The following is a 24,267-nucleotide window of genomic DNA, read 5'->3' as shown; positions in this document are numbered from 1 at the left end:
TTCCAAACTCCATGTGTTTAGTGTTCTCTGATTCTGGAGAGAGATTTTCAATAGCGTTGTCACTTTTATAGCGTTAAGGGCCACTTTTGTTTAATGAACGCACTTTTGTTTTAGTGTTAAGGGCCATTTTTATAGCGTTGTCATAGTCTGTGAACTCGTTTCACCTAAACCATTCTCTTAATTTGATGATATGCTAAAGTAAAATGGTTTTTACTTTTAAGAAGTCGTTCTTCTACCAGCGATTGTTTGCATAATTTTTTTCATTTTCTATTTTTAACGAGTCACTTCAATACAGGTTTCAGTCTAACGTGTAGGTATTAAGAGAAGAAGATTTGATTAAATGGGAATCAAGAAGCGAAACAAGGGGAGGAGTGCATAAGGTGAAAACGTGACTGAAAGATGATGAGAGCTGTTGTTAAGGCAGGGCAGAGAAATCAGACAGGGATTAGTTAATTTCTTTCCGTCTAAGTGTAGGGACACGAGTAAAAAGCAGGTTAGGAAAGGAAATAGAACAAGCAACAGTGAACAGTTCCACCATTTCAACACCCAACAGATGCAACATTTTCGACCTTCAATATCTTCACGTACAGCGTACTATATTCAAGACATTCTTAATCCAGATTTCTATGCAGACTAAATTTTGTGGTTATAAACAGTTTGTTCTATGTATTCGAAGAAGCCGAAGGAGATGTAAAGGAAATTGCTTCCTAACATCAAGGTTCTGCTCACTCTTGCCGTCCCATAATTCTTCCAGGGTCCTGTATGCACCCAGAGTCTCGTGCACAAATCCAGTTCCTTTTTATAAGCCTCTCCTGCATGATCAATCGAACAGAATATTGAATTCAATCAATGTCTTGTATTAACGAAGTTGAATAATTGCGAATATGGAAGTTCTCTTAAAGTCACAGCTTACAAGTGCCTAATCGATATGACCAACGAAAGGATACATTGGAAAAACTATAGAACATCGTCGTATAATGACAAGCAAGTGCAGAAACTAACACACCTGAACGAAAAAGAAGGAATGAAAAGAAGGGGAAAAGGAAAAAGCACTTGACTGATTAATTTCAGAAAACTTGGCAAACAAGTATTGAGGTATAGACCAATAGCATTCGTAAGGACCTTGTTCGTCGCCAATGATGCAAGTCCCTGGAATATGGTATTAATCACAAAAATCTATAAGTAACTAGCCCTTACTGAATTGGGGAACCGAAAAGATTGACAACTGGTCCATTCTGTTTTCAAAGCATTCACGCAGCTTTGGTTGCTGCCAGTGAGAGTGCAATTCCCCTTGATTAACTGCAGGAGGTATTCGTGGGGGTGGTTTGGCGTGTCTCTGGGTTCGTGGGGATGACGTGCGGGTGGTGGGTCGACTTGCGCAGCTAGAGCAACGTCGAGCAGAAGAGCGTTGTTGAGAGAGAGAGTGATGTTCAGCAGAGGAGAGAAAAAGATGAAATGGACGGACTGATCTTGAGCACAGTAAACGGGACCACAGAGAAACAGAGGCAAAACCGTCGTTCATTATGCGTGAACCGTTCACGCATTAAAATCAGACTGATGCTCATCTCTTTCAAGATGAAATGGAAATGTTCACGCAAAACTGTCGTTCCACTATGCGTGAACACTTCTTTTAGAACTGGCTTTTAAAATAGAGTAGTTTGTCAGCTCTCTTGAATTCAGAAAGAGTAATTTGTCGACTCTCTTGAATTACTTTTACTAATCCGGGTTAAGATATAATCGGGATGCCAATATTTGGACAAACTTTTTGTGAAATGCCTCATAAAACTTTGCTTTGCAAGTCATTGCCACAAACTTGATATATCTGGCTCCGGAGAAGGTGACATTTTGCAAATGCCGTTAAACCAAATGATCATTGACATCAATGTTTCATGACAGACGAAGCGAACAGGTTTAAAATTTCAATGATTCTGAAGAACCTTACAAGTTATAACAATGTTCAACACAAGTACCAGAGCTTCTGAATTCACCCTTCTCTAAGGAGCCACTGAAAATCAAGCTACAACGAAACAAACAGGCTAAAGAAAGGCATATAGAAAAGCTGAATGTTTCAAACATTCGCTCTTCCAGCCTATGCTTACAATTCTCCATCCCAGAGCTCCTCAATGGTCTTGTAGGCACCGTGCTCCTTGTTGACAAATCCAGTACCTTTCACTAACCTTTCCTGTACGGAAGGAAATACGAAGAAACTTTAGCAAAGTCGAATCACATAGAAATGAAATTAGACTATAGCAGATGTTACTACGCAGAATCTTCCCAAACAGAAAGTTCATTCATAATTCAAGCATGATACACCAAGAAGAAGAAATGACAACTTGAATTTGGGGAAAGAAAGACGGGACAAAGAAAGAATTACTTGCCTGCTTTACTTCAGCAAAGTTTGCAAGCAAGTCTTCAGGTATAGACCAATCAAAAACATCAAAGTTTTCCTTGATCCTATCCTCCTTTGTGCTCTTAGGCAGTACACTGTGACCCGATTGTAGCCCCCATCGGATAGCCACTTGCGCAGGAGTCTTGCCCAGCTTCTCTGCCACCGATAATAGAATTGGATTCTTAAGGACATCACCCTTAATGCTACTTGTGCCAGGGGATCCCAATGGTGAATACCCCTGAAAAAAGAAAAGCATCACAGCATCATACCAATAATTAGCAGCTTGTGCCTTTCGAAAATCATCAAAAGAGGCCTTTAACTTCATATCAGAATACTTACACTTAAGTGGACTCCCTTGGATTTACAGAATTCATGTAGCTTTGGCTGCTGCCACTGAGGGTGGCATTCCACTTGATTAACAGCGGGAGGGATGCGCGCCACAGCCAACAGGTCGCCGAGCTTTTTGGTAGAAAAATTGCTAACTCCAATAGCCCTGGCCTTTCCAGAGTCATATGCTGCCTCCAGTGCTTTCCAAGTACTGGGTATGTCAGGTTGGTCAAGGTTTTCAGGCTTAAAGCCAGCGGAACCTTTCTTCATCTTGACCGGCCAGTGGATCTACAATAATTTTACGAACATTCGTGGCAAATAAGAGTTTATGATACTAGTGAAATTTGTAAGGTTGCTGCTTGTTCTTAAACATACTCCAACGTCGTATCATGAAAACGAACTAAATCATATACCAAGATTGAAATTATTTTTGCAGAAATCATTTGGATAATGTCAAATAAAGTGTTATCTTGTCGAAGATTTAACATTCTTTTAATGGTAACGTTCGATTATTATTTGAATGTACGATCCAAATCGTAAACTCATACACCAGCAAACCAAGATATCAGATTGTACTTACAAGATACAGATCGAGATAGTCGAGTTGTAAGTCTTGCAGGGTACTATCTATTGCCTTCCGCACATCTTCTGGTGCATGATTGCTACACCTGCACAGTGACACATGCAATTTCAAAATTCAAATTCATCCTTTCCAATTAGATAGTAAGACCATCTCCAACCCATGAGATAAAACTTAAAATATAAGCCTTAAACCCCCCCCAAACCATCTCCAACTATGGGCTAAAATAAGTCTTGGGGAGAAAATATATCTCTGGGCTAGATTCTCTCTACGATTTAAGTCTGGCTTAAATTATTCTGAACCCACTAAACTGTTATATTTCAAACATTTCTTTTGTTTTTTTACTTATAATCTAACAGCTATGATCAAACGAGATCAAATCTAATAGTAAAAAAAAATATTTGCCAACTCAAAATTAAATCTAACGTCTAAAATAATTTAAGAAAATTATTTAAATCAAATTTAACTTAAAACTTTATAAATACATATGTATTTGTATGATATTTAATTACTTATCGAAATTTAAATATTTTTAGATTAAAATGTTCATAAAAATAAATTAGGATACTCTACATAAATTTTATTTTCAAAAAAAGTTAGGCTAAAATTATTTTTTTAATAATTTCGAACTAAAATTTTAAGTCACAAGTGTTAGAGGAGAAAAATAGTTTCTGGCTTATGGCTTAAAATTTTTTGGCTTAAATTTTAAAGTTTTATCTCGAAAGGTTGGAGATGGTCTAAAGACTCAAGAGTCTTGAAATGGAAAGGGAAATACACACAACAAAATCGGTTACAAACATGTAAAAAATAAAATTAAAAGGACATTAAACCAACAATAAGTCATACCACGGTTTAGTATCCTTTTATCGACGTTCATTTTTCACTAAAAGTTTGTAATCAGTCTCGTATATTTCCCAAAGTTAATAAGATATTGAAAACGGACCAGAGTTTTGAAGTGATCCATAAGTCCTCGCGCTTCACTACACCATCAGCATAAAGCTTCTTCAGAGCAAACCCAATCTACCCAAAAATAAATAAAAAAAATCCATGAAATTACTGGTCACTGCGATACATAAATCATAGAATAAACCAGATTAATTAAGCAGAAAAATTCGAAACACACAATTAATTACAAGTAATGAAATTTAAATACCTCCTTTTCATTTCCATAAGCTTGAGCACAATCAATATGCCGATATCCAACCTGCATTGACACAGACGCAAAATTAAACTTAATTTTATTTATTTATTTATTTTTTGGAATTGGACTTTTAAATTAAAGCAACCGAAGATACCTTGACGGCGGCGGTGACGGCGGCAGCGACGACGCCAGGCTCGGCCTGCCACGTGCCCAGTCCGACTGACGGAATCTTGGCCCCGGTGTTGAGCTCAAAGAACCGAATTGCTTCCGCCATTTTTCGCCTTTTTTGTGGTTTGTTTGCAGAAAAATTCACACTTTGCTTCGATTTTCGAGTGCGAATATTGGAGCAAGATAATTGGGCCAGTTACTATATATGGCAGGAGTAAAACGGCAAGACGGCAAATGAATGACGTTGCATAGACTAAAAGAAGCAATTATTTGACCAAAAACTAAACGGAAGAACTATATGGTCCATTGCATTTTCCCCTCAAGTTGGAGAGAATGGTAATTTTATGGGGGCAGCCATGAAGGAGCTTGTTTTGGAGTTGGGCAATTGGAGAGAGGATCCCCGCCGGAAGATGTGGAACCCGAGATTTCCAATCACATTCGTTCATCGTGAATTATATAACTAGTTTTGATGATGTACTCTCTATATTCAATTTTAAATAAAATAATTTTTAATAATTTTTAACTGCACGATGTTTAATGAATGGAAATGATTTGAAATTTTCCAAGATCCTCATAAAGAGGATGTGGTCCTCACTCGGCAATTGGGGATTTGGATCCTCTCTGGATCCCCTCCCTGAGAATCATGGGGATCAAGGCATAAGGACCATTCACCAAAGATCGTGCGACTACAATTAAATGTTTTTTATATTTTTAAAAATAAAGCAGTCCCGTTTTGCATAAAAAAATTTTAATTGTGACCGCACGATCTTTGATGAAAGATCCTTGTGCCTTGATCCGCGGGATCCCTAGGGAGGGGATCCGGAGAGGATCCAAATCCAGCAATTGGGTTCTTTCCTTTGTGTTTCTCTCTCCTATATTTCAACTTTGGTTGTCGTCATTGTCGCGTCACCAATGACGTTGATCAATATTTGTTACCAATTTGTTTTTTTCTTTCTTTTAATTTAGATATAATCTGAGTTTCTTCACCCACTTGCTTGTCTATATCAAAGTTGAAAAAGGAGACAATTTTTTTTCAACCATTTTATAACCACAATAAAATTATTTGGTTAATTAATGTTTGTTATTTTAAAAATAAATAAATAATTTGCCTAAAAAGAGCTCTTTCAAGTCATGAAATTGATCACAACATAAACCTTTTATTTTATGTGGTCTAATATTTTAGTGACACACCCCGATCCTAGAATCAAGATGTGCTGGCCGTTACGTGGGCGTGACGTAACCAAAAGTGCGATGCGGAAGCAAAAGATAAAAGAAATACGAAGGAATAAAAACCAACTACTAGCAATAATATCCAACTAACATGCTAGAGTGAGTTTAAGTGTGAAACACACATATTCAAAGCATAAGTACTAAGTGCAGTCAAGTAGGACCATTACTAAGTTACAACACCCGAGGGTGAGTCCTACATTTAAGTAGTCTGTCGGTACGCCGTGGGAATCCTCGTGGGCCACCAACACTGCTAACTAGAACCTGGATGGGCGCAAAACAAGATTGAGTGGGTCAGTAAAACAAAGTTTTTCGAAAATATTTCATTTAACAACACTTCTAACCCCTTACTGTAAAACCTATATACTTTCCCAGAAAAATAGTATATATATAACCATATATAACAACAAAACTCAAATCACAAGTCTTTAACACTTTTCAAGAAATATGCCATGCTATGCTTCAAACATGATAAGGATGCATCAATATAACAAGTGAAATAATGAATCAACCGGAGACCCTGCAGTTGTCCTGTACGGTTAATTCTATAGCTCAATATCCAACCCAACCGGAGTCACCACTATGACCTGTACAGCACTACTTTGCACATAAATCGGAACTACCTGAAGTAATCTGTACGACAAGAATGGTGTAAGAATACGCTCTAGTGCTTCCCTCATCAACAACTGTATAATAATCTAAAGTCACCTACAAGTCGGAACCACATCTAATGGTCTGTACGACATGTCGGAACCACCTCTAATGGTCTGTTCGACATGCACCTACTTGGATCCAAGGTGAGTGTGTGGTGCGGGGTGAATAATATAAGCACTAACACCAGAGGTGCAGGTTATGACCTCTCAACACAATTCATCTCATTAATAATTCACATGAACACATAAAACTCACATGATACTCACATGTACGTCCACAGCACCATTTCATATATATGCATCAAATACTAATTCATATATTTCATATATTATGTATGCATGGCATTTTAAAACCTACTTCCATTTAAATTCAATTTCTGGGAAAAATCAGTAGTATATAGGTATAAACAGAAAATAACTGCCCACTCACTGGTGTGTCGAAGGGTCGTAACCCCCGTGACGCCCTTGAACGCGCTCGTCATCAGGATAGGTCTCACCTATATACGAAACAACTATAAAAACGTTATTTTAAAGCACACAACCAACAATATGTAATAACTTCTCATACGATACTCAATTTGGGTATATGAATATACCACAGTGACCTACTCGACGTCACGGACGTTGAGATATTTTTAGAAAATTTTTTTGATCTATCACGCGCCAGAAATGGCACAGACCTACGCGCCCCCATGCGCGTCATCCCCTACCTCCAGTCACCGGACTGGTTTCGCCGGCGACGGAAAAGTCGCCGGTTTCTAGGTTATTTTCAAACTTCTTATTCTCCATCAATTCTCAACCATTTTTTCGCAATTTATACCAAAATGAAGCCCTAAGCATGTAGAATCATGATGTACTAATTTAAGGCTAAAAAACACACGAAATCTCACCGGAGAAAATCTAAGAAAACCGGCCAACTTCGAACCCTGCGATCCCGACGTCCAAAACCTTCAAACTAAGTACTCCTAGCTTCCTTGGGACCTCACTAAGCTCCTTGTAGGCTTAGAATTCCTCGAAAATCAACATTTCACGTGTGCATGAACAGTGACATCAAACTGGGTTACGATTTCGACGTGATTTCGAGGGTTTCCAGTTCTAAAAATAGTACCAATCGATTCAGGAGGTTGCAAGGATGAAGAAACTCACCTTTTTGACGTCAATCTGTGAAGTTTTAAGGGGTTTGGTTCTTATCCGTACAAGTTCGAAAGGGAGAGAGAGAGAGAGTGAACTAAGAGGGAGGAGAGAGAGGGCACGGGGTGAGTGTGCGTGTTCCGTGTGTGTCTGTGGTCCACCCAAAACAAACCACAATCCAAAATTCTTTAAGTCCCTAACCACACAAATTGTATACAACTTTTAATCCACTTAAAATTTTTCAAGAATTTAGGAGAGTATGCAATATTCAAATAACATGTCACACGTACCTTAGCAACCGTTAAGGGCAATTCTGTCATTTCACATTCGCGATAAATGAAATTTCGGGACGGGCTGTGACAATCTACCCTCCTTATAGAATTTCTTCCTCGAAATTCATACAACACTCAATCCACTAATACTTATAAAACAACCTTGGATACATCTTTCTCATTCGATCTTCTGTCTCCCAAGTAGCTTCTTCTACTGAGTGGTTTCTCCACAATACTTTTACCAAGCTCACTATCTTATTCCTTAGAACCTTGTCTTTCCAATCTAAGATAGTCACTGGTTCCTCATCATACGTCAAATCCGGATTAATCTCCAAAGGTTGAGGAGGAATCACATGTGAAGGATCTGAAACATAATGTCGAAGCATCGAGACATGAAACACATTATGTACCTTAGATAACTCTGGATGCAACTCCAATCTGTAAGCAACTTCGCTAATCCTTTCAGTGATCTCATAAGGTCCTATGTACCTAGGACTTAGCTTGCCTTTCTTTCCAAACCGCACTACACCTCTCCAAGGTGACAATTTCAAGAATAGCAAATTACCCACATCATATACTCGATCAGTGGCATGTCTATCTGCTAAACTCTTTTGTTGATCATAGGCCGCTTTCAGGTTAGACTGAATCACCTGAACATTTTGAGTATTTTTGATCCACAATATCTGGGCCCTCTAGCACACTTTCGCCAATCTCTGACCAACACAATGGCGTACGACAAGCTCTATCATAAAGTGCCTCAAATGGTGACATACCAATGCTTGAATGAAAACTATTATTGTAAGCAAATTCCATCAAGTCTAGGCGATCATGCCAAGAATCACCAAATTGTAACACTGAAGATCTCAGCATATCCTCTAACGTCTGAATAGTCCTCTCTGATTGTCTATCGGTTTGAGGATGATAAGCAGTGCTGTAAAGAAATTTCGTACCAAGAGCTTCCTGAAAATATATCCAAAACTTATAAGTAAATCTTGGATCTCGATCATAAATAATATTCACTGGAACTCCATGATACTTCACAATCTTCGTGATGAACAACTTAGCCAATTTATTCAGGGGATACTTTTCCTTTACTGGAATGAAGTGTGCTGACTTGGTAAGCCGATCTACAATCACCCAAACGCCATCAAATCCATTATGTGTACGTGGAAGCTTATACACAAAATCCATAGTTATATTTTTCCATTTCCACTGAGGAACGGGAAATGGTTGCATCCGTCTAAAAGGCTTCTTTCTTTCTGCTTTGACTTGCTGGCAAACAATGCACCTACTTACATATTCTGCAATTTCCCTTTTCATACCCGGCCAATAATAAAATGGTTGAATGGTATGGTACATCTTAGTTCCTCCTGGATGCATTCTCGGATCCTGAGATCTTTCTTTTTCCCTTCATTTCTCAATCGGATCATTTCTTGGATCTCTTCATCAACCATCTGAGCTTCAAGTACACGATCGACCAAAACTGGCCTGACTTTGAAACTAGCAAGAAAAGCATCTCTTCGTTCTTTTAACTCCAACTTTACTCTAGTAGCTCTCAAATCTGCAAGAAGAGGAACACGGCAAGCATACAAAACATTAAGTCGACCTTGAGGTTTCCTACTCAGTGCATCAGCTACCACATTTGCACGACCCGAATGATACTCAATAGTGCAATCATAATCACTTAGTAACTCCATCCACCTTCGTTGACGAAGATTAAGATCATGCTGAGTAAAAGATACTAAAGACTCTTATGATCTGTAAAGATCTTACATTTCTCACCATAGAGATAATGCCTCCAAATCTTCAAAGCAAAGACAATGGTTGCCAACTCAAGATCGTGAGTAGGATAATTCCTTTCATGAATCTTCAACTGTCGAGAAGCATAGGCGATCACTCTATTATGCTGCATCAAGACACATCTCAAACCATTCAAGGAAGCATCACTGTAAATCTCAAAGTTACCACTATTGTTAGGAAGTACCAATACTAGAGCATGAGTGAGGCAATATTTTAGCTGCTAGAAACTTTGCTCACAATTCTCGTCCCACTCGAACTTAACATCCTTCCTGGTTAACTTCGTTAGTGGTAAAGCAATCATAGAAAAATCTTGAACAAACCGTCGATAATAACCTGCTAGACCAAGAAAACTCCGTACTTCTGTGAAGGTTCGTGGTTGTTCCCAATTCTCCACTGCTGCTATCTTTTGAGGATCTACTTGAATTCCTTGTGTCGATACTACATGTCTCAAAAATGCCACTTGATTCAACCAAAACTGGCATTTGCTAAACTTGGCATACAACCGATGTTCCCTCAATTTCTTTAACACCAAGTTAAGATGTCAAATATGATCTGCTTTCGACTTAGAGTATACCAGAATATCATCAATAAAAACAATGACAAATCTATCAAGATATTGCTGGAATACTTCATTCATTAACCTCATGAAAGCTGCAGGTGCATTAGTCAATCCAAATGGCTTCACCAAAAACTCATAATGTCCATAACGGGTCATGAAAGTTGTTTTAGGTACATCTTCATCTTTAATCTTCAACTGATAATAGCTAGATCTCAAATCAATCTTAGAGAACATACATGCACCTTTAAGCTAATCAAACAAATCATCGATACGAGGCAATGGATAATGGTTTTTAATCGTTACCCGATTCAATTACCTGTAATAAATACATAATCTCAAAGTTCCATCTTTCTTCCTTACAAAAAACACTGGAGCTCCCCACGGTGAAGTACTAGGTTGAATGAAACCTTTATCAGTTAATTCTTGTAACTAAATTTTTAATTCTCTCAATTCAGCTGGAGTCATTCTATATGGAGTCAAAGATATAGGATCCGTACCTGGAAGCAAATCAATAGAAAACTCCACATCTCTGTCTGGCGGCAATCTAGGCAAATCATCTAGGAATACATCAGAATAGTGACTCACTACTCCAACTTCCTCCACACTGCTAGGAACAACATCATTTAACACCACATGTGCTAAGTATCCTTGACAACCTTTTGATAACAACTTCTTTGCTCTTATGGCAGAAATAACACCATGTCTCACCCCACTTCTTTCTCCCACAGAAGTAACTTCTGGTAGTCCAGGACGATGAAAAGTAACTAATTTCCCGTAACAATCTATATGGGCACGATTATAATGTAACCAATCTGCCCTTAAAATCGCATCAAAATCCACAATATCTAACGGGATAAGATTAGCTGGCATTATTACACCATCTACCATCACTGGACACCCTAGATAAACACTATCAACATAACATTTGTCCCCTCTAGGCATAGCAAACTCTAAATCAAATCCTAGAGGTGTAGGGTGAGGTTATGTCATTTGAGCAAAAGTATGAGAAATCACAGAATGTGTAGCACCATAATCAATCAAAACTCTAGCAAAGTGACCAAGGATGTTTAACGTACCCATAATCAAGTCCGGATGATTCTGAACATCTTGCAGTGAGATGTGATTAACACGTCCATGAGTTTGCTGTCGACCTCCACGACCTTTATTACCTTGATTACCTCGCCCCTGAGAAGTACGTCCCTATCCTGTCTGGCTAAACTGTCTAGACGGTCCTGCATTGCTAGCAGCAACCTCTCCCTGTCGGGGCTGACCTCCCTAATACCACTGAGATCCACTAGCTGGCATGGAAGGATATGAAGTATAACCTCCAGGATCTTAGGAATACCTAGTCTGAAAATAAGGATCCTGGGAATACTGATTCTATCCGGAAGCATAGGGAGCAGCATCACCCTGATAGTGGTAAGCACCACCACGACCCGTCTGACCATAACTGCCTGATCCAAAGTTCTGCTGAATCGGCGTTGGAGGTGGTATAGCAGACTGCTGAGGCCTCTGCTGACTCTGGGGACACTGAGCAGCTCTATGTCCCATCTGTCCATAAGTGTAGCAACCACCGCCATTTCTCCTACACTCTCCATGATGTCTGAAATTACAACGGCGGCATAACGGAGGACCTGAACCACCAGCACCACCAAAGTTTCTCTGTCTCTGAAACCTGGGTCCATTAGTAAATCTTCCACCTCTCCTCGGGCCTGTGACACTAAATCCTCCGCTGGAAGAACTTGAGCTCGCTCCATTTCTCTTGAAATTCTGTGTCTTACGGGGTCCCTGATTGGAGATACCTTTACCCCTGTCATCTTTCTTCTGATTATTATTCTTATCTTCATCTTCCTCACTATCACTATGAAGATTTTTGGAATCCTCCATCCGAACCAAAATCTCAAAAAACTCATGGTACGTGATGCAAGGAATCACACTAGCGAACGTCCGCCATTTCCTCTTAGTTTCCTGCTTAAAACGGCAAAGCATCTCTACCTGATTACCAGCTGTATCAGGATCATAACGGGATAAGTCTGTAAACTTCCTGTAATACTCATGCGCCGACATATTCTTTTGCTTCAATTGAGTGAACTCCTACTTCTTACGATCAATGTACTTCGGGGGAACAATTATTTTCTTAAAATTCTCTTTGAATACTTCCCAATCAGTTGCCGCTTCAGGTGACATAAACTGAGTTTGATTTACCCACCAAGCTGCTGGCTCTCGTTCTAAAAATCAAGTAGTGGTCTCGACCCATCTACTAGCAGGAAGATTCCCTTGACTCTGCATCACCTAAAAGGTCTTCTCAATATGGTCTAACCACTTTTATGCCCCTTCATGACCCTCATTACCCATTAAGCGGTCTAATTTCAGATTGTACATAGTCTTCAGGGCTGTTCTCTAAGGAGAACGGATTGCAGTCTGAAAGGCATGGGCCATCGCTTCCCCTAATTGAGTTATGTCAGGGAAATTAGGCTCAGGAGCACGACGTGATTCCCTACGAGGTGGTATGGTTCTGATAGAAGACACCAAAAGATCATTAGAGCATTCACAATTTATACAAAACTACAAACCTATGCTCTGATACCAAAACGACACATCCTGATCCTAGAATCAATGTGTGATGGCCGTCACGTGGGCGTGACGTAACCAAAAGTGCGATGCGGAAGCAAAAGATAAAAGAAATACAAAGGAGTAAAAACCAACTACTAGCAATAATATCTAACTAACATGCTAGAGTGAGTTTAAGTGTAAAACACACATATTTAGAGTATAAGTACTAAGTGCAGTCAAGTAGGACCATTACTAAGTTACAACACCCGGAGGTGAGTCCTACATTTAAGTAATCTGTCAGGACGCCGTGGGAATCCTCGTGGGCCACCAACACTGCTAACTAAAACCTGGAGGGGCGCAAAACAAGATTGAGTGGGTTAGTAAAACAAAGCTTTTCGAAAATATTTCATTTAACAACATTTCTAACCCCTCACTGTAAAACCTGTATACTTTCCCAGAAAAATAGTATATATATAACCATATATAACAGCAAAACTCAAATCACAAGTCTTTAACACTTTTCAAGAAATATGCCATGCTATGCTTCAAACATGATAAGGATGCATCAATATAACAGGTGAAATAATGAATCAACCGAAGACCCTGCAGTTGTCCTGTACGGTTAATTCTATACCTCAATATCCAACCCAACCGGAGTCACCAATGTGACCTGTACGGCACTATTCTGCACATAAATCGGAACTACCTGAAGTAGTCTGTACGACAAGAATGGTGTAAGAATACACTCTAGTGCTTCTCTCATCAACAGCTGTATAATAATCTAAAGTCACCTACAAGTCGGAACCACCTCTAATGGTCTGTTCGGCATGCACCTACTTGGATCCAAGGTGAGCGTGTGGTGCGGGGTGAATAATATAAGCACTAACACCAGGGGTGCATATTATGAGCTCTCAACACAATTCATCTCATTAATAATTCACATGAACACATAAAACTCACCTGAGACTCACCTGTGCGTCCACAACACCATTTCATATATATGCATCAAATACTAATTCATATATTTCATATATTATGTATGCAAGGCATTTTAAAACCTACTTCCCTTTAAATTCAATTTATGGGAAAAATCAGTAGTATATAGGTATAAACAAAAAATAACTGCCCACTCATTGGTATGTCGAAGGGTCGTAACCCCCGTGATGCCCTTGAAAGCGCTCGTCCTCAGGATAGGTCTCACCTATATGCAAAACAACTATAAAAATGTTATTTTAAAGCACACAACCAACAATACGTAATAACTTCTCATACGATGCTCAATTTGGGTATATGAATATACCACAGTGACCTACTCGACGTCACGGACGTTGAGATATTTTTAGAAACATTTTTGGATCTATCACGCGCCCTCACGCGCGCCCCCACGCGCGTCATCCCCTACCTCCAGTTGCCGGACTGGTTTCGCTGGCGACGGAAAAGTCGCCGGTTTCTGGGGTTATTTTCAAACTTCTTATTCTCCGTCAATTCTCAACCATTTTTTTCGCAATTTATACCAAAATGAAGCCCTGAGCATGTAGAATCACTATGTACTAATTTAAGGCTAAAAAACACACGAAATCTCACTGAAGAAAATCCAAGAAAACCGGCCAACTTCGAACCCTGCGATCCCGACGTCCAAAACCTTCAAACTAAGTACTCCGAGCTTCCTTGGGAATGTTGGAGCAATAATAGAAAATATGAGAAATAACAATATAATTCCAATGAAAATAATCATAAAGAAATTTCACAACATCAATTATATATGAGATTAATATAAACAACTAGAGAGAAAGTTAGAATAACTGACATACTTGGAGATTGAGGCTTGCATAAATGCAATGTTCTAAAGATAGAATTTCGCCCCTACTCTTGTGCTTGTAGTTCGGTAGGCGTCCATCTCCCAGGATTCAACAATCTATAATCCGAAGTCAAAGCACTTCAATATTTGGACTCTGGCGAACTTCATATATTATGTACTCTTAAGACACGACTCGGAATTTGACACACAAATCATTTGAGAAACAAAGTGGGGAAACCCTATTTCTCAAGAGTAAAAATTAACTTTAATTTTCTATATATTAGTGATAATGGTTTCATGAGTTTATATAGAACCCAAGTACTTTTTGTTAAGGAGATGTAACTTTTCATCTATAAGTATACATCACTTATCAAGAGAATACACCTAAACAACATAACCTTTCTAAGAAATTGGTTAACACTATTTTTCATTCAATTATTAAAATTATATATTACCATATTTCATATTATAATATATAATTTCCAACAATCCCCCACATGAATGAAAATCAGGAAGAATTTGGGAGTACAGGTGGACAAGGGATGCATCAGGAGAGGTGTCTTTTGGACTTGAACCTACCCTAGTGAATACTTATCGGATTTACTTGGTGATGCAGTGAATATAAAATCTTGAACTGTTCACCGCAGCAGTAAACCGAGACAATAAGCAACACACATCACTAATCCTAATATATTCCAGTTCATACAGTTGTGTTCATTTTGGTCCTGAATAAATCCCGGATTCATGAGAGCTTTAGAGAATTTAGCCATCTCATTCTCATAGAAGCGACTCACTTCTACTCTCATATAGGTGACCACTGATTAAGAATAGTCTGCTCTATTCCTCTTATTTATAAGATATCAATGTCATTAAGTATAAATATACAACCTAAAACTTCTTACAGACAACACACTTCTTCTATCATAGGAATGAGGTATATAATGTGTTAACTTCTTTGAATAATGCCCAACCAGTTTTCCTATTGAACTTAGACCATGGGATCTCCAATCAACTAAGTTAGGTTTCGCTCGGCTGATTCATTAGTTATGTTGGCTTTAGCCTCATTCCCTTCAATGATCAACTTACTCTCTAGTCTAACCTTTAATAATTGGATCCACTATTAGGTTGACTATTTTTAATGGAATGCACAATTCATCTTATGAAATTATATTTCATACGAGAATAGTTGTTTGACATTGTCAAGTCCTCAAAATTATATTAGGACTTCATTAAGTAATTTGCTAACACTAAGCACTTGGGTAAACTCCCCCACATTTAAGGTATTTGTAAGAAGATCTCTAACCTTGCCATACCTTAAACAATTACTCATTACAAGAGATGACATCTTAAATGTCGTTCAATTAGCAAATTACTTTTAACCAACCCCTACAATTCTTTCATAATTGTAGTTTCTTGCAATGCTATCATTAAATCAATCACATTTTCCACTTTAAGAAGAAAATGAGAAAGATAGGTTCTTTGTCTATCTTCACTTCCAGAATTTGAAGCCTCATTAGCCTTATTTGTATAAGCACGTATTGGCACTTTGCCGTCAACCTTTGAACTTTGATACTTTCACTCTGAAATGATTAACCCTTGCTTGCAGGTAACTCGATCATCATGACTAACATGTAGGGTGAAATTATGACCTTCATAATTTACGGTAGTTGTCAAAGTAATACCTTCATCGATGTTAATTAGCTAATCCTTATAATTTGTCCAAAGACAAAACTTGACCAGCATGCGTGTTCATATAATTATGTATTTGAGAATCCAACATGCCTCTTGCGCATATTGAAAATACATACCGCAGAGATTTTTGTCTCATAATGACACATCTCCTCATATCGTTACGTTGAATTGATCATGTGAGAATAACACAAGATTCATTTCACAATTGGCAATTTTCCATGACACTTGCAGATCACCATGAAACCACTCACATATCAAATTCACTTTGATATATACAACTTGCCAACTGACCCACCATGGTTGTAGATTACCAGTTTGGTGAATGGCGTCTCCAAGCAATTGATAACTTATTCAGACGAGCGGTTACACATATATCTACACCAATGGAAGAGAGACAACTTCTGAAACCTGCTCATTCATTTGGACCAAATGATCCATACGAAGTTTGCTCTTTCACAACGTGTCTGCATTTAGAATGCAAACTATGCATTGCTTGTGAGATATACCAATTCAAATCAACATTTTTATTCTATATTTTCATAAAGAAAACCTTCATGGATGCGTCTGATTAGAATCAAACAAACCATTACATTCCTTTTAATAGAAAAATCCAATGGCATTTGGCGTATTTCAAATGCCAAACTTCTCTATTTCGGCACATCTCCTTTCTGTAAAAGGAACTCTTTCATTAACTGGTATGGATCCAGTACACCACTTTGGTGTTCACTTGGCATGAACCGACACCTTTCTTCATTTAAAGTAGACACATGATAAAGATTGCAGCAAACACATTATAAAAATTGCAGCAATCACACTGAATATGATCTTTAAATGGACCACATAAAAATTGCAGCAACCACATGATAAAAATTGTTATCACTGTGTCTTTCTGGAAACAAGAATCTCCATCCTTTCTATATAGGAAGCAGTTTAATATAAACATGCATATAATGTAACAGCCATACACGAAATTTATATCATAGAATTTACATAATTGACAACAACACTGCCAATTGGGCGACATGCAAAATAGTTTTATCAGGCCTCAAACGTTTAAACATTGCCAGTTAGGCGATATGCCCAGACTGCCAAAAGAAGTTAAATTCAAACTGACATTAATTTGAAAGCAGTTAGATTATAATTTCTAATAAATATATATAAGACAAATAACCTTCTATCTTAATCATCATCATCATCATCATCATCATCATCATCATCATCATCATCATCATCATCATCATCAATAAATCCCAAAATTCTTGTGTTGTTTTGTGTACTATATATACAACTTTCAACACATAATCTATCCCTGATCTATCTTTACAATATTTTTTCATTGCGAATCTCTAAAGCCCTAGGCTTTACTCATATTTTCTAATTGCATAGAGATATAAAATTCTATCTTTAGATTTTTGGAGCAATAATAGAAAATATGAGAAATAACAATATAATTCCAATGATAATAATCATAAAGAAATTTCACAACATCAATTATATATGAGATTAATATAAACAACTAAAGAGAAAGTTAGAATAACTGACAAACTTGGAGATTGAGGCTTGCATAAATGCAATGTCCTAAAGATAGAATTTCGCCCATACTCTTGTGCTTGTAGTTCAGTAGGCGTCCATCTCCCAGGATTCAACAATCTATAATCCGAAGTCAAAGCACTTCAATCTTCGGACTCTGGCGAACTTCATATATTCTGTACTCTTAAGACACAACTCGGAATTTGACACACAAATCATTTGAGAAACAAAGTGGGGAAACCCTATTTCTCAAGAGTAAAAATTAACTCTAATTTTCTATATATTAGTGATAATGGTTTCATGAGTTTATATAGAACCCAAGTACTTTTTGTTAAGGAAATGTAACTTTTCATCTATAAGTATACATCACTTATCAAGAGAATACACCTAAACAACATAACCTTTCTAAGAAATTGGTTAACACTATTTTTCATTCAATTATTAAAATTATATATTACCATATTTTATATTATAATATATAATTTCCAACAGGGACCTCACTACTTGTAGGCTTAGAATTCCCTGAAAACCAACATTTCACGTGTGCATGAACAATGACATCAAACTGGGTTACGGTTTCGACGTGATTTCGAGGGTTTCCAGTTCTAAAAATAGTACCAATCGATTCAGGAGGTTGTAAGGATGAAGGAACTCACCTTTTTGACGTCGATCTGTGAAGTTTTGAGGGGTTTGGTTCTTGTCCGTACAAGTTCGAAAGGGAGAGAGAGAGAGTGAACTGAAAGGGAGGAGAGATAGGGCACGGGGTGAGTGTGCGTGTGCCGTGTGTGTGTGTGGTCCACCCAAAACAAACCACAATCCAAAATTCTTTAAGTCCCTAACCACACAAATTGTATACAACTTTTAATCCACTTAAAATTTTCCAAGAATTTAGGAGAGTATGCAATATTCAAATAACATGTCACACAAACCTTAGCAACCATTAAGGGTAATTCCGTCATTTGACATTCGCGATAAATGATATTTCGGGATGAACTGTGAGATTTAGGGTGTTGAGTTTTCTACCATTCGTCACACATTTGAAACTCTCTCATTTTTTAGATTATTGTAATAATTTCGAAGCCGAGACATTCCTAATTAAAATACATACTACCTATGTTTATCCAACTGTGCAATAAAACATTGCCACATGGTTACGATTATGCAATCAAAGACTCGAATAAATAATAAAAACCAATATGTAACATGTGTATATGTTGAGTCGGACAGTCTACCCCTTCACTTGGTCTCTAGATCCAGTCTCTCAACAAAAGACATACACCTTCTTCCTTTTGGATAATCCACCATCACGACGATATTTTACTGGATAATGTTAAGGAGACTAAATTTTTAAACTAAATGATGTGATTGTTGATGACTGAATTTATTACTCAATGTTAATTAATGCTTATTTCAAAGTGATGACACATCTATTTTTTTGTAAATTTAATAAATGATTAGTTTTTATATCATTACCCTTTTTTATTAAATAACTCTACAAGTCCGTTCACGTGATGCTGGATCCACGATTTCCTCTCCCACATATGTACACGTTCGCAGCGAGTAACATGAAAAAGGAGTCCACGTAGGAAGTGTCGGTCAATGGGCCCTACTCAACCTCACAAGCTAATTAATTAGTAATCGCTGAAAAACTCTCAATCGATATCTCGAGTCCACCACGACCGGACATTAATTCCGTCCTTAAACAACCAAGATCAGTCATAAATCAACATTAGGGTTTCTTTAATGCGACGATTTCCTAATTTGGAATCAAAGAAATCAAATCGATCAGAACCACTGATTGGGATTCCCTGGATCTTCCCGAATCCAACTTAATCCAATCAACGATTTCGACACCCGTTTCCTCCGATTGAAATCGGAAAGTGGAGGATTTCATGGCGGAGATTGGGGGAGATGGAAGCCGTATGGGAGGAGCGTGAGGTTTAGGGTTTTGGATTTTAGGGCCCTCTCTCTCGCTCCCCTGTCTCTCTCTAGACTCTCTGCTCGATCCGGTTCAGAAATGAAGGAGCTGCTCGGGAGACCTGGGTCTGTGAGCGGGTTGCTGCTGAGGGTATCGCAATTTTCATGTGCTGGTATCGCCATCGCCGTCATGGTCACCACCGACCGCTTCGCTGAATTCACCTGTTTCTGGTATTTTTATTTATTGTTTTTTGTTCCGTTATTTCATTTTCTTGCACTTTAATTTACCAGAAGTCATTATTTATTGGTTTTCCTAATTATTTTTATTGAATTTTATAAGTTTTGGTTTGAAATTTGGTATCTAATTGCCTTTAGGATTTAGACTGTTACAGTGGTGAACTGCTTTTGACTGGTTTAAGCTGCTTATGTTTTATTGACATGTAAATATATGACCCGAATCCGGCCGTGATAGTTGAAATTGAAATTCAAACACTGAGGAGATCAACCTGAGAAATTTTCGGCGTTACTGTTTACGAGTGGTGGAGTTACAGAATTAGCATACAGTTATAGAACTATATGTATCACCTTAGAATGAGATTAGTGCATAATCCACTGACCTTGTTGATACACGAGTGCAGAAATTATCGGTACACTAGTCATCGACATGTGCATTGCTTTGTATTTTTGAAAGTTTTTCGGAGATTTAAACATAAGCAAAGTGAAACCAATTTGCCAAATTTGTTTGTTTCTCATAGTTTTCCATCTCAGATAGGTTATGAATCTTTTCTTCAATAACTGGTGGTTAATTGTTCTGCAAAAGCTTCGTGTTGATCTCTGTCCTATGGTTCAGCTATTTGGTTTCGTCGATGGCACTTCAAGTGCTATGGAGCTTGGGGCTTGCTTGTCTTGATATTTATGCTTTGAGCAAAAAGAGAGACCTTCAAAATAAATTACTAGTGAGGCTATTTGTTGTCGGTGATTGGGTATGTCACTCGTCCCTTTAACTCTTTTCACATCCCTTATGGCTGATGTTATGTCTTGTGTACGTTTGAGGTCGAATACCGGCTGCTGAAATAAATCCAAATTTAAATGTTTCAGGTAACAGCTACTTTATCACTGGCTGCTGCAAGCTCTTCATCAGGGATTGCAATTCTGTTTGTAAGAGACTTTCATTTCTGCACAGGTAGATGGGGTTTACCATGTGGTAGCTACATGCTTGCAGTTTCCTTCGCTTTTGTCACCTGGATCCTTACTTCCATATCCTCTCACGTGATGTTTTGGATCCTATCGGCATTAGTTTAGAGGGTTGTGTTTTTCAGTTCTACCGATGATACATTTACGCTACAGCATTCATTTATTTACTCGTAAATGGAAAAGTCTGCAACTTGCCTCATTTGTTTTTTCTGAGGCAATTTAGCAACCTCGTATTTTATTTCAATGTGTCTTTTTTATGTTGCACCCTCAACAGTATCATATCTTAATCCACTTAATGTACAGAGACGTATTGAAGCAGTTCTACAGATTCAATATGATTTCTTGTTTGCCTGCCCTCCCGGGATTTAGGCATGGAATTTATATCTTGGAACTACATGCACATTAGTTATTTCATGGATTTGCCTCCTGCAGTGCACAACAGATGTGCGAACGGAGCATGTGGACAACACCCCACGTTCAACCATCATGCAATGTAACTGAGCTTTGTGTTCGCGTTTTGTTTTACTTTTGTTTGTTGGTTATGTGTATTTTTGTCAACTTTGTAGTGCCACTATATAAAGGCCCGAGGATTCAAAGAGACGGATGGATCACGGAGGTTTGGCTGAATAATCATCTCGAAACTACAAGGGCTTCTTGATATATCTTCCCTCAAATTCTTTGCCTCTTACTCATTTCTTAGGGTTCATTCATTTTGGTATGCTAGAAAACATGTATCGATTGGTCGAGGCATGGACCTTGATGACAGTTGAATAATAGAAAAGTTTATACAGTTTGATGAGCCATACCTTTCTGAATTAGGATTCTGACTGGTTACCACGGCCTTGTCGCAGGTACTCGGATGCAGGGACATGACTCGAAATTAGTAAGAAAGCCGATCATATACTTAATCTTATCAGCAACTTCTTTCATTGAAGGCCTATTGCGCCTCTGATCATTGAAGCACGATCGGGCAAGAAATCCCAGCGCCTTCATCGTCTCCAATTCTTGCTCGCTAGCTCCCTCCTTAATAACTGGATCGACAGTATCCATCAACCTCCCTTGTTTCAATACCCTCTTCATGTACGGCACCAATCTCGTATCTTCCTCTCGTCTGTTGAAATCGATAACCTCCTGAGAAGTCTACAGCTCCAACAGTACAACACCGAAGATGTAAACGTCGATCTTATCCGGGAGCTGAAAGTTACTGAGGTAGTCAGGGTCTAGATAACCGGGAGTCCCCTGAGTGCTGGTTTCTCTGTCCTCAACCAGCTTCGAGATCCCCAAGTCTGAAAGTTTTGGCTCAAAATTTTCATCCAGCAATATGTTGCTGGATTTCACGTCACCGTGGTAAATGGGCTGCACTGCAGAAGAGTGAAAGATAAGCAAGGCCTTCAGCTGTTTGGTGAGCAATTCGGAGCCTATGACGCCAACCAATTGGAGCCCATTTTCCGCTGTGACGACAGTGAAGATATCAGAAAGAGTTCCATTTGGAACGTACTCATATACGAGGATAGGTTGCTGATCAAGCTCGATACAGCGGCCAATGAGTCTCACCAGGCTCCTGTGGTTCACCTGGCAGAGAATCCGAACCTCGTTAAGAATATGATCAATGTCCTTGGTGTCACCATGCTTGGTGCGCTTGATAGTGCGTCATGAAGAGTGCCCTTGAAGACCTGAGAAAAGCCACCGGAGCCGATTATGTTGTCTTTGAAAAAGAAGTTGGTTGCTCGTGCTATCTCTTTGTGGGCGAAGAAGATTTTTCCTGACTTGCCACTGTTTTTGAAATACAAAATCTCCTCACGCTTCTTCCTGGTGTCCTCGGTCTTTCGATCCTCGAGATACTCATGCAAAGCATTCTTCAACTTCTCATCCAAGTCACCGAGGAAAAAAGAAATGAAAGGTATGGTCACCGATTTAACTCCGCCGTAGGTTTTGGATTTTAAAAGACAACTTCCAAGTAAGAAAACAGCAATTTTAAGAGTAAAAATTGGAAACTAAAAGTTATACGCTTACCGATTTTTGGATTTCTCGTCGTAGACATACTTCATCTGGGACTCAAAGAATTTGATCATACTGTGATCGCCGGCTGGATCAGCGGCGGTGGAGAATCGATGAACTGGAACAAAGCTTCTCCGGATGAACTGAGGGCTGAAAGTAGGGACGGTGGACATCCCGTGGTGAAGGGTGGGTGCTGATCCAACGGCTCGGACGGCAGGGGCTAGGGCTGAGTGGGACGGCCTGCGGAGCTTCGAGGAGAGAGACATTTGAGGTCCGGCTATGGCTGAAAATTCAGATGGTTTAGTATTTTGCAATTGGAGTAGGGTTTCGCCCTTTTGCTTGGGGGTGTAAGGAAAGAGTTGTGATATGCCCACCCCAATGTCTTATTTCCGCACTCACCTTATATTTACACCACCATAAAAAGTGAAAAAATACATCAACTCTTTTCCCACCCACCATTATTTCCAAAATAACTCTACATATTTCTTTTTCAATTTTTTCTTGCTTTAAAAAAATGATTACAAATAAATAAAAAAAAAACAATTATCACTAAATGAAAATACCCAAGAACTCCAAGTATCACCAGCAGCAGCCCTCTCCCCAGAAAATTTGCAGAACCGTCACTATCGACACCCCAAATCCACAACACCAAGCGCCCCTCCTTTATCGCCAACCATCGCAGCACCACCACGTCTCGAAAATCGCTCCAGCACCCAATTTTTATCGTTTCCAATTTGAATTCAAACCATACAAGAGAGAGTATGATTAAATTGGAAGAGCTTCACTCATAGTTTGGTGCTGTACTGGCTTTCCCTAATATCAAATTCCTCCAAATTCAGTATATGGTAGGTATCCAAATTGTTCCAAAACACCAACACACGATCAGAGTTCAACGAGTGTCGGATCCATGAGTCCCCTAATGTAATCTGGACTATGAGCTTCTCTTCTCATCTATCTCAACATTATAATAGTCTTGAATACTAACTTGCTCTACTCTCTGGTGAAGCTTGATCACCCCTTCCACAACATGTGCTTTATTGTGAGCCTCGAGGCTTTCCTTTGTCAAGTTCGAATTCACCATCTTGCTAATAAGTTTAATTTCTGAACTTCCTTCCCCAGGAAAGCTTGTGGGGTTCATTATATTTTTTTTCTTTTTCTTATTTATGATAATTTAGGTTTTTTTTATATGATTGGTTGGTCTTTAGGTATTTAGGTCTTTAGAGGTTATTTTACACTAGGATAAATTTGTCAATAAGAATATCATAAGAGTATCATTTTATAGTGGGTGTGGAAATAAGACACTGGGGTGAACTTAACATCACTCGTAAGGAAAATGCA

The 24,267-nt window shown here is 38.6% G+C and overlaps 2 protein-coding genes and 1 pseudogene across 3 annotated transcripts; 1 reads left to right on the top strand and 2 right to left on the bottom strand.

The window, feature by feature from the left end:
• Positions 1 to 1,852: 1,852 nt before the first annotated feature.
• On the bottom strand, positions 1,853 to 4,889 carry LOC103433453 (aldo-keto reductase family 4 member C10-like). The gene is made up of 8 exons (XM_070820624.1): positions 4,872 to 4,889; positions 4,592 to 4,787; positions 4,450 to 4,500; positions 4,240 to 4,316; positions 3,297 to 3,384; positions 2,729 to 3,004; positions 2,379 to 2,627; positions 1,853 to 2,182 (listed from the first exon to the last, which is right to left on the bottom strand). Exons 2-8 carry the CDS (start codon positions 4,709 to 4,711, stop codon positions 2,096 to 2,098), a joined length of 948 nt encoding a protein of 315 aa, XP_070676725.1. The 5' UTR covers positions 4,712 to 4,787; positions 4,872 to 4,889; the 3' UTR covers positions 1,853 to 2,095.
• Positions 4,890 to 19,336: 14,447 nt separating this feature from the next.
• Positions 19,337 to 23,384, top strand: LOC103433452 (CASP-like protein 5B2). Of its 2 annotated transcripts, XM_070820629.1 has the most exons (5): positions 19,337 to 19,968; positions 20,588 to 20,720; positions 20,836 to 21,646; positions 21,783 to 22,831; positions 22,969 to 23,384. In XM_070820629.1, the coding sequence occupies exons 1-3, from the start codon at positions 19,838 to 19,840 to the stop codon at positions 21,037 to 21,039; spliced, it is 468 nt and encodes a 155-aa protein (XP_070676730.1). In that variant the 5' UTR covers positions 19,337 to 19,837; the 3' UTR covers positions 21,040 to 21,646; positions 21,783 to 22,831; positions 22,969 to 23,384. The 2 variants fall into 2 exon arrangements, with proteins under 2 accessions (XP_070676730.1, XP_008369938.1); XM_008371716.4 differs by having other exon boundaries at positions 20,836 to 22,831.
• Positions 21,522 to 23,195, bottom strand: LOC114824508 (wall-associated receptor kinase-like 20; annotated as a pseudogene).
• Positions 23,385 to 24,267: the final 883 nt, after the last annotated feature.

This window comes from Malus domestica, chromosome 04 (genome assembly GCF_042453785.1).
Source record: "Malus domestica chromosome 04, GDT2T_hap1".
NCBI classification, from domain to species: Eukaryota; Viridiplantae; Streptophyta; class Magnoliopsida; order Rosales; family Rosaceae; genus Malus; species Malus domestica.
This window is presented reverse-complemented; position numbering and strand designations above follow the sequence as displayed.